This window comes from Xiphophorus maculatus, chromosome 17, assembly GCF_002775205.1.
Source record: "Xiphophorus maculatus strain JP 163 A chromosome 17, X_maculatus-5.0-male, whole genome shotgun sequence".
NCBI lineage: Eukaryota > Metazoa > Chordata > Actinopteri > Cyprinodontiformes > Poeciliidae > Xiphophorus > Xiphophorus maculatus.
The window spans coordinates 8218490-8229919 of NC_036459.1; the positions used below are offsets into that span (position 1 = coordinate 8218490).

The window sequence follows — 11430 nt, forward strand, 5'->3', positions numbered from 1 at the left end:
AAAGTACTCATACAATGTACTTAAGTAAAAGTACAAATACACAGACAAAAATTTACTCAAGTAAAAGTCAAAGTACCACATTATTATTTTACTTAAGTAAAAGTAAGAAAGTACAAGCTTTTAAAACTACTTAAGTATTAAAAGTAAAAGTACTTGCCGACCATAATACCTAACGGCTTATATAATGTCATTAAGTGTACCTATCGTATTTAGTTTTAATAAATCAGTAATGTACCATTTTAATGAGCAATGCTGCAGATAAAGCATGTTTTTATTGTGTTTACCCCCTGTGACAGTTTAGATTTAGATATTTTATTCTATGCATCAGAATTCCAGGGATGACCTGCAGGGTTACATGTAATTAGGCAAAATGAGAGAAATTATTATACCTTTGAAATGTTTTATTTAATTCAAAATAAACACGTTCAAAAGAAAATTGTTTCCCTGAAAAAAGGGACTTTAAACTGACCTAACAAACATCAAGCGATTTGGAAACATCTAGTCTTTCGTCCTAACAAAACATGAACTTAACTTTTTTGCCAGCTATTTTGAGAGAACTGTTAACAGAAAGGGGCTGACAATAAACACCTTCCAGGCAGGGGGGGTACGGCTGACTCTGTGGGCGGGCATGTCCGCCAATGTCGCCGGACTTGCGACAATTGCGTCTCATTGGAACCCATATTCTAATTTATTGAATATAACTGTTACATGGAGATTATTTTAATGGCGCTAACATTTATTCAATAACCAGGACGTGAAGGAGTTTAGCGTCAACTTATATGTAACATTCATGGCAGGAGACGTGATCACGACCGCAGTAATCACTGTTACTTGCAAGTTCATGCTAGCTTATAACAATATACAGTAATCGTATTTATTTACTGCAGTCGAGTTCAACAAAAAGCTTGCTGAGATTACATAAAACTTCACTAACACAAATTAATTTAACATCGATAGCGTTTAGCAACTTAACTTACCTCAATATGTTTTTTCAAATTTGATGGTGAATTTTTGAAAGATAGAATTTCATGCTTTCGGGGAAGGCAAAGGCGGCATTGGAATCTCCAGGAAGCGTTTTTTGACCCAGTTATTTCAAAGAAATCTTTTAAATAAGGCCATGGGTGGGGCAGGTCTTCTGGAGGATGACTATCCTTGGACTCCATTCTGGGAGATAATGATTCTGCAGGTCCTGCGTACTGTGCTGCTCTTCTTGAGGGAGGGGCCTAATGGTTATTTTCCGCTTTGGATTGGTTCAGCGGACTGATTCTGCTCTCGCCATTGGATACTTTCAAACTAACGAACAAATCAAAAAACTGAAATGCGTCTTGGATGTAACGAGTAACGAAACGCTATATAGAAATGTAGTGAAGTAGAAAGTACAGATACTTACTGTTAAATGTAGTGGAGTAAAAGTAGAAAGTATCCATTATTAAATCTACTTAAGTAAAGTACAGATACACGAAAATTGTACTTAAGTACAGTAACGAAGTACTTGTACTTCGTTACTTCCCACCACTGCTAAAATGGATTACAAAGTCTTTGCCCTTCAAAAACGTTAAACATCAGAATGGAAATTATAAAGTTCTTTTCAATTTGTAATGCGATTTAATTGATTAATTGATTGTTTATTACAACAGGCTTAGTAGAAACTTGATTAAATCTGGGTTATAAATGCCATTTTTTTTCCCCCATAAATGTAACTAAAAATGGCAATATGTTGTATTTTTGTGGCAAGAAATACTGGTTTTATTGTCAAAATGTTGAACCTAAATCTCTGTTTTTATTTTTCTACCCCGCAAAAAAACACATTTGGACTTCAGATATTTATTATTAATGGCACCAGAATATAATATTTGAGAAAATCTACATAAACGCCAATGAATTGAGTGTTTCCTAAATCCTAATTAAGTTAGAATAGCTTGCAGCATCACTTGCGACGTAATTACAAAAGGCAGACTGTACTCTGAAAGTTGTTGGATTCATTTCCAAAAACTGCAATTATATTTCTCTTTAAGATGTCCACATTCTTATTATACGCTCATTATGCCTCAGAAACGGCATCAAACTGTCATAAAACACACCAGAATAGATGCTGAGAAAGAAGTGACATTTAAAGCCCCTGGAAAAGGGGGTAATTATGTTTTATCACACTAGGAATCCCTTAAATAGGTTTGCCTCTTGGCTGGATCTGTTTATTATCCGAGGCCCGGCAGAAAAAGGCACCACTTTATGGTTTATTATTTGGGGTAGCTGTGTTTTGCGCTGTTTATTATGCGGTTTTAATTGCGGTTTGGCTGCTTTCTTTCGCCTCTTCCAATGGAGGGAAAGGAATGCTGGAGGCTGCAGCTTCCCTGCAGGACGTTGGGGTATGCTGGGAGTCCCGTTGGCCCGCTTTTACTCCTGGATTGAGTTTCAGCAATGACAGAGGAATATTTAAGCTCCACAGTATAGATTTATTTTCTCGGATTAGTTTGTTCCGGCTTGAAAAAAATGAACAGATCTCATGTGGGTTTCAGGAATCCCGTCAAATTGTTGACCCTTTTAACTCCCAGCAGGTGCCAAACCACCGTCGCCTCCCACCTAACACTTTCCCAGTCCGACACTCAAAATCTCACCGAATTACTCCCTCCAATGTTTGTCTAAGAAATGAACCTCCTCCTTCATCCCTAGGGGTCTCCCTACATATGGTGCTCCACCTTGCCAAACTCCTTCCTTCGCCTCTGCGATGATTTCTGACTCCAAAACAAAGCAGCATCCCCTGGTTCTTCCCCCGATGAGCTAAATCAAAGCAGGAATGTAAACTTGCACCTGATGTTGGCCTTTAAAACTTAAATAAACATCCTTCTTTTGACTTGTTCCCTGCTGCTCTCATCAAAAATTCCCCTAATAGGATCAACTGATAAATTAAAAACAAGGAAATACATGTTGTGCAGATACACGGCCATTAAAAACGAAGAGCAGAGCTTGTTGATGAGTTATCTACTGGTAAGTAAAATAAATGTAATTCAATCCACATTCAGAAGGCAAACTGAGCCGCCTAAACCAGCTTTGACATTTTAAAAGGTCGATCAGAGACTCAAATGACGCAGAAATAGTGCAGGTACCAAGCTTTGGGAAAGTATTAGCACCACTTTTACACTTTATGTTGCATTAAAACCACAACTTGAATGTATTTTAATTGATAGTTCAATAGAAAGTAGGTCAATCCAGTCATGTTTGTTCTGAAAAATACAACATGCATTTGTATTCAGCCTGCTTTCTTTTGATACCTCTAACAAGAAACAAATGCAATCTATTACCTCCCAAAATAGCGTAACAGTACTCAATCTGTTTGTGATTTAATCTGTGCTCCAATTCAAAGGATTACCTAATTATACATTAAAGGGAACAAACAATTTAATGAAGGTCAGGGAATATAGCTAACAGGTCAAGGGGATAGGTAGTTTGAGCATGACAAAGAACCGTTCATTGTATCCTCTGAAAACCCGATTAAGATACTATTACTCACCTACACTGAAGTGCCCTATTAAAAAACATATTACTATCTATAAACAAAAACATTCTGAGATAATGAGATTTTAGTCTGGTCAGTTCTACCTAATTTGAGCTTCTTTCAGAATGAGCCATTTTTGGGTCTTTGTCACTTTAAATCCAAGCTAGCTGCTGCTAGCTACTCTCTACATGTATGTGGGTCTCTAGATTCTAGAATAAACACTAAGTGTGCTTAAATATTATGTTATCAAATCAATGCAGTTTTTATTTCTTTATGCCAAATTATATCAATCAGTCCATCCAGTTTCATATAATTAATTCTTATAATTATTCTGGAAATTCACGCAAATTCAACTAATCCACTTTTTTGCACTTTTTTTGAGCAAATTCAGAATTGGGAGTTTATTGCAGATTTTTCTCAAAAAGTCTCAAAAACTTTCCTATTTGTACTAAACAGCTGCCTGTGAGTAATAAAAAGTCGCATTTACCAACATAAAGAAGCACAAATATCACAAGTTAGTACCACAAACACTTTGATTTTTATTGAAAAAAAAAAAGCATCACGAAGTCCTTGAGGGACTGAAAAAATGTTCAACAATATTATTTAGTTTTAAATATTGATATTTTAACAGTTTGTGAACTGGTTTCATCAATGCATTCTGGCACAACCGGCCCTTTAAGAGCATTCATGCTCTTGATTTGACCCAAAACAAAAATGAGTTTGACTCCCCTGTTTTAGATCATGAGTTTAAATAATCTAGTCAAGCACAAACTGAAATCTAAGTTGAAAAGTTATGTTAATAAATGACCTCTATCAAATCTGAACGAGTACAAGATAAGAAAATTTGACAAAATATCAGTCTTCAGATGTTGGAAAAACTGTATAAAAACTTTTGCAGTGCTTTGTATATCCTTCATGTTCTGTCATTTGCTTCAAATCCTCTGTTGTATTAAACTTCTAGGACAAGCTATGAGCTGCTTCCTGGTGTTAGACGTGAAGCTGGCTTACATTTGGAATGAAAACATAAGCAGAGCAGCCTGAAAGCATAGAGGGAAAAGAAAGAAAGACAGAGTGGAAGAAAGTAAGCAGGTCCAGCATGGAGGAACCACAGCATGAAATTTATAGAGAGAGATTCAACTTCATTCAGCAGCGCTTCGCTAACTAGGAGCAGAAACCTGACTCACTGACAGCCACAGCCTCTTTGTTCTGGATTATTCACAGTGAAGTAGTGAAAGCTAATCAAACATCTACTTCCTCACTTCCAAAAGGACGCGAGTGTTAGACCCTTTCATCTAGACGGATTCAAGCCAACATGCTCCGATTTCAAGGAAATTTCATTAAAATTTCAAGAATATAATCTTGTGTCAAACCTAAAGAATCAAAACCAGAGGCAGCAGCAGTACACAGGCCCACCACAGTGCAGAGCTGTGATTAAAGCTTAACTTCGAACAGATTCAGGGAGGTTCTGACAAGCGGCACCACTTTCCTCAGAGGTCGAAGATTCGGCCGACAACAAGACAAAAGGAAGGACAGGGTTTGCCTCTAAGTCATGAGTCAAAGACAGGACTTTGATCAGAAAACCAACTTTAAAACCTGACATTTTTTATCCTTAGGTAAACAGCTACGCTGATGATAAACTAGTTTATTTTTCTTACCTCCGAAGGACAGGAAAACTCTTGGCACAGGCTGAGGTAGGCTGGAGACAGAGCTGATGAGGAAGAAGAGAGCAAGGAGGGAAAACGCCATCGCTGACAGCAGAGGCGACCCGGCCGACCCCTCCGGCCTGCCGACGCCTTCACCTCTCAGAGAACGACCTGCCACCGCGGTCTGCAGGAGAGATTTCACAGAGGACAACAAGTCTGAGAAAATGATTTAACTACGCAGAGATTACGTATAATATTCTCAAAAATCTCATTTCTGTTCATTTATGTAGCACCAATTGCGGCAAAAATATATTTTTTCTAGTTTTTCTTAAACAATATGTAATAAAGTGTGCGAATGTCTGCATGAATGACTGATTTAATTGTATAAGCAATAAGCATACAAGTCTGACGTTTTCTTTCAAATAAATACAACTAATATAAACAGAACATGATAAAATTATTTAGTCCTCAGATTGGCTTTTCTAACATGTTTTAAGGTCTTCAAATGAGTAAATAAATTCTTAATATTTTATTTATGAACAAAAAAGTCAATCCAAAACATCTAATGGCAGTTGAAAATTTATTTTCCCCAAATAATAAATCATAAATTAACTCTAATCAACACTTTTTTGCTTCAATGACTATTTCCAGCCATCAAGAAATAAACAGAATCTGACTAACGACATGAAGCAGCAGAACTACGTACAAAACCAATATAAAGAATCCAAACAAAAGAAATTCAATGACATTTATTTACTCAGAAACGGTTCCAAAGCCCTTTCTACGGCTTTGGGTGTTCATTGAACTAAAATAGCCACAAAATAAGAATAAAAATCCAGGCCTACTGTAAAACAGGTTGAAATACTTGGTATTATTTCAATGTGACTTAATAGTAATAAAGAAATCTGCAAAGATGAGTGGGAAAAAACAATCTAAAGCAAAGACAAACTTCTGTCGACATCTTCATGTTTCTGTTTTTAAATAGAAATTTCTAGCAGAGTTTGTCATTAAACTGTTGTATATTTTTATAAAGTGTACTTTCTAAAAGGGTCAAGGGTCAGCTCTAGAGAAAGTCTATTTAGAAGTTTCAGGGGGAAGAAAGGTTCCTGACCGCTGGTTCAACCAAAGTGTCTTGGAACAGCAAACGGCCGATAAAACAAAACAAATCAGAGACATTTATAGTAAACTGACCATGCTAACCGTTCCTGCTGTGTACTGGGCAGACAAATTTAACCAAAAACTCAGAGTAGAACATCATGTCACTGACTTTACCCTGTTCCAAATGTACCTGTTAAATATGGATGAGGCAAATCTACACAAACAAGAAAAACAGCTGAAGAAGCGCTCCAGCTGCCACTTGGTCCTTCTCCATAACTGGACAAGAGCAGCTCAATTATTGATGGATGCAGGAACTGCTCTGCGCTGTGGGCCGTTATCTCTTGCAGTGCATAACTCTGGAGTCGCAGAAAGAATCGCCTGCTTTGTGCACTCCAGCTAGCTGCTGCAGCACCTGTGTTGTACAAACCCACACTGCACCAGTGACCTTCCTGCATGCAAAAATACAAGAAATATGCATTATTTACCGCAGTCTGAGTCTCTGATCTCATGACTTATGAATGTGTGGTAAAAAAATAATGACACGAGAAAAGAAAGGTACATGATTGCACTGAAAATTTTAGTTTGGGGGTGTTGTAAACAAATAGCTTGAGGCGTGTGTTTGCGTAGCGAAGTGAATGATGATTGATGGAGAGCCGGAGTGGAGTTTAACTGTTCAGGTGCAACATATGGAAAACTGATGAGGAATGAGATCCTTTTGGCTCAACTTGAGAGCAGTGAAGCAGCACGGGGCGCATTAAAACTGCTGCAGGGCTTGCAGCGCAGCGTCAGCTACACACACACACACACACACCCTCACACACACGCCGAGTACCTACCCCAACCCACAGCTTAGCCCTGCCCCAAAACTAAGCCATTTTTGTTTATGCATTTTACTGTGAAATGCGACGGTTTTCATAAACATGCACGCTATCAGCAATACTTTAATTTACCAAAGTTATCAAATTGGCCATAATTATCATCATTGGTCACTGTATTATGATTTTAAGATAAATATATAAATATTAAGGACATATCCTTGCTGAAAAGTTACTGAAAAGTGAGTTAATTTTGTCTTATTTCAAGTGCAATAAGATTTTTTGACTAAAATATAATTGGTAAGATTTTGTGCTTTTCCGGTGTGCAGAGACTTACAGAATATATCGAAGGGAGCAACAGCGAAACTCAGCAGAGAAACTGAGAAAATTAAATAGTGGACAGGATGATTACTGAATCAGGAGCAGGCGGTTGATTAGAAACACCATGCAGCTGTGACAGATAACCAAAGTTGAGCTGGGCAAATGTGAGAAACCAAACACCAAAGAAAAGCAAAACCCCCAAATAAAGTTTCATATATTATAATGGGGAGCAGGATCCCCGAGAACAACAGTGACAGTATGGAAAACAAAGCAGACATGCAGTGAGCCACCAGGATTTACCCCCACATTCCTTTCAGGCACGCAGCGTCGAAACAATGCAACAGCATCCACATCCTGAACCCATGTGGAGGATAAAACCTGAGTCTTCAAACAGCATCAAAACAGGCTTCACTCTGCTAATAATGGGCAAACACTGCAAAAACAAAACAAAACCCCACCAAGTATTTTTAGACTAGTTTTTAATACAAATATCTGAAATGAGACAAAACAAAGATATATTCAATAATTCTTTAATATTTATGAAAACATACTAACTCCACTGGCAATTATTTTAGTAGCACTTTTCCATCAATATTAAAGAATTGACTTAAAACAATTTCCTATATATTGCTGAGACTTGTAAGTTAGTTACACGAGAAACTAGACAAAAAATCCTTTAGATTTTGTGTTTCTGAATGTTTTCTCATTACTTGTCTCGTTTTTAGTGCAAATCTTTAAGTTCACTTGAAATAAGACAAAACTAACGTACACGATATAGGAACTTGTTTTGAGTCAGTTCTTCAGTATTGATGAAAAGTACTGGTTCCACTTATAATATGGTAAAACTGTGTTATAAGTAAAATAACTGCCAGTGGACAAGTATGTTTTCATCAATATTAAAGAATTATTGACTATATCTTGCTGGAAAGTTACTTACAAGTTAATTTTGTCTTACTTTGTTTGCACTTGAAACTAGATTGTGTTTTTGCAGTGAAAGGCGTTTATTTGAGATATTTTACGCAAAGCGATCCTCTGAACTGTCGAGCCCTGACACCTACCACTCCCTGCTTGCTCAGAGAGACGGTGATCTCCCAGCGAGAGCGTCTGGCATTGAAATGTTGGCCTCACAGCTGCTGAACTCATCATGGTGGGAGTTCATCTCCCCGAGCGTTCTGTGACATCCTGCCGGCTCCAGTTCAGACACTTTCCCCTCACATCAGCAGGCACGAATGAGGTCCCGTACGCCCTGAAGGCACCGCCGATAAAAGGTGCATCACCGTTTGAGCAAAAATAATAAACACTCCAATTAATTTGCGCAGCCGTTCAGCCAAAAACTCCAGCGCGAGTCTGCCAGGAATCTCTGCAGCATCAATTAGACGTCTATGCACAAAGGAGATTGCCGCTGCGATGGATGTTGTGTTTTCTCTGGAGGGTGATGATAATTGTGTTTATTATCTCCTGTCCTTGGCTTTCAGCCCAATGAGTTTTCCATCAGAGGAGCTGCTCATAAACCCATATTGTGGAAGACAAATTCCTTTTCAGTATAGATCTTTGTTTCCAGGGATCCCATCTGCTCCCAGTTATGTTTTTACACAATTCAAGGCATCCTCCCCCCCATCTGGCTTTTTGTGCGTGAAGAATTGAACTTTCAGTGATAAACAAGTTGCCCTGTGTAACGGCTCTAACAGGACAGCGCGTGTTCATACCACACCCTGTCACTCAGTTGTCAGTGGGGTTGTTGCAGCCACATGCGCCTTTAAACTCCTGACTGAGCAGCAGCTCAGATTATATATTCAAGCTTTCTTTCATACCAACTGATTAGGTAACTTGATGGGTGATAAAAACAGTAAAGGTTTGCTTAAATGTATTCAGAAGACCTTTAAAAAAGTCACAATTCTGTGGCCAAGCAATGAGTCATTCTGGAAAATTGTACTGCGTTTAAATATGAAACAGGACTCCGATGTTTAAAAGAAGCACAAAGTGATTCTATCTCAGTCAGACTAAGTTTTATTTCCCAGTGGTGGGACTCTGCACCTGTTCGCCCGCGGCCCACCAACTTCCCTCTGCATCCAACAGGAAACGACACACCGCAGAGCAGAAGCCCTCAGAGTAAAGGTCCAGGAAGAGGGACTCACCTTCCAGGGAAGAGCCTGTCCCAACCGCAGAGAGGACGCCCACCAAACGAGACCCGAGCTTTTCCTGAAACTCCTCGCTTCAAGTCTCCAACAGTGACAGGAAGAAATCCATCCAAGTGCTCACAGAGCAGGTTTGACTGAGCCAGAACAGGACAGAGGAGAGGAAAGAGAGAGGAGGAGGAGAATGAAGAGACGAGTGAGCCGGTGTCCTATTACACGCTCCGCTCATGGCCCCCTCCTCCTTTCCTCCTCCTTTCCTCCCTCCTTCCTTCCACCGTCCTCGCTCTGTTAACTAGAGAGCAAACAGATCACTTTAGCAGCCCGAAGCATCAGAGAAGGACCCAAACCTCACACCGTGATGGTGAGGCATCACAGGTCACATGCATCCATTAGGCTCACTGCTTTTAATCTGAAAAACTGTCAAAAAAAAATCATCTAATTTTATTTTCAAATTCTAATTTCTGATCTGCTTTTCTATCAATTTAGTTGAAGCACATTTCAGCAGCAGGGCAGTTCAAGGCATTTTACGTAAGATAAACACAAAATTACAAAGTTATTTAAAAAAAACTTTGAACAAACAGTACATTTTGATGAGTGCTGTCGCCAAAATCATATACATTAAATATGTTGGTCAATGTTTCATCTTCATTTCTGGTATCTTAGTAAATTATGATGTATTGAAAAGTTGTTTGTTCCTCATTCCAACTAAACTAGATAGTTTTGTCTTGAGGCAGTTGTCAAAATAATGTGTTTCCCAAATGTCAGAATACAGAAATATTTTTAATCCACATTTTAAAGTTGCTATTGTTGCTATGCCAGTATTATGTTTTCCAGCTGGATAGAATCAGTTTATAGAACAATCTATATCAGTTGTTTTAAAAAAATGCTGTATATACCAAACATGACTAAAAAGAAATTTTACAAAGTAATTTAATGCCTTTAAATTGGGCCTCTGTCTCTTTAAGAAGCTTTTTTTCTTTCTGAAACTCTGCTTTCAGACTATGAAGTCATCACAACATGGTTCCTCTATTAACCCGTTAAAGTTTTTACCAGCTTTGCACTGAGAAATAGCTCGTATAGTTATTGCTGCTGGCTAGTCTGAAGGACCTCAGAGGAGGAGCTTCGTCCTTTGAGGCGGGGCTAGGTCCACTCTGGTGCTTTGCACGGCTGAATGGTTGCCACGGAGATTAAAGGATTTCTCAAACATGTATTAAAGAATCAAAGCAAATCTCCAGGTATGTTTTTGATGACGAAGCAACATTATAACACAATGTAAAGCTCAAAAAAGTCGATTTTAGATGACAAATTGCCTCATATACAAGTAGCCGCTCCCAAGTTTAAGGATCTGCCACGTTTTCTCGACGTTATTAGCATATCGAAAAAGGTGTTGCGCGCATTGGTAATGAAAATGCAGCTGCTGCCACCGCCATATTTGAGTCCAGTATGAAAGACTTAAGAAGTCTCCTTTTGGAAGAAGCTTTCTAATTTAAAAGGAAGGCAAATGATCACACTAGCTTGCGCATGTTAAAGATTATGGATGAACGTTACAGGGGTTGGTATCTTGGCTTCAAACAGAGACATTTTGCTTCGCTCATGCATTCTTTCTTAAACCAGAGTTTTAATTTTAACAGCTTTCCCTCAGAGAAAGGATGGATTTCATGACTGGAATAAATAAAATAGATTTTTTTCTGGCTCCATTGTGGTCTTCCTGGTGAAAGAGAAACGCTGAAACCAGGAGAATGCATCTCGAAGTGTGGAGGAGAGATCCTGTGTGATGACTGGAAAAACACACGGCTAAAACAAACTTACAGTTAGCATATTTTCTATGAATGAGCTCACCAAGGAGACCTTGCTCAGCGATTCTAAGTAAGTAAACCATGCCAAACCTGCGGCAGCATTCGTTTTTGGACAGATTTTGTGGATTC

General features: G+C 38.5%; 1 protein-coding gene across 2 annotated transcripts in view; it reads right to left on the reverse strand.

Moving 5' to 3' along the window:
• sema3c (semaphorin 3C) overlaps positions 1–9731 on the reverse strand; it is a 48740-nt gene extending 39009 nt beyond the window's left edge. Inside the window, exons 1-3 of one of the 2 annotated variants that reach the window (XM_023350137.1) lie at positions 9506–9731; positions 6425–6683; positions 5149–5320 (exon numbers count right to left, since the gene is read on the reverse strand). In XM_023350137.1, coding sequence (XP_023205905.1) covers positions 5149–5239 — 91 coding nt within the window. In that variant the 5' untranslated portion in view covers positions 5240–5320; positions 6425–6683; positions 9506–9731. The remainder of the gene's footprint in view (positions 1–5148; positions 5321–6424; positions 6684–9505) is intronic. The other variant, XM_023350136.1, reaches the window with a different exon arrangement.
• Between the last annotated feature and the right edge of the window lie 1699 nt (positions 9732–11430).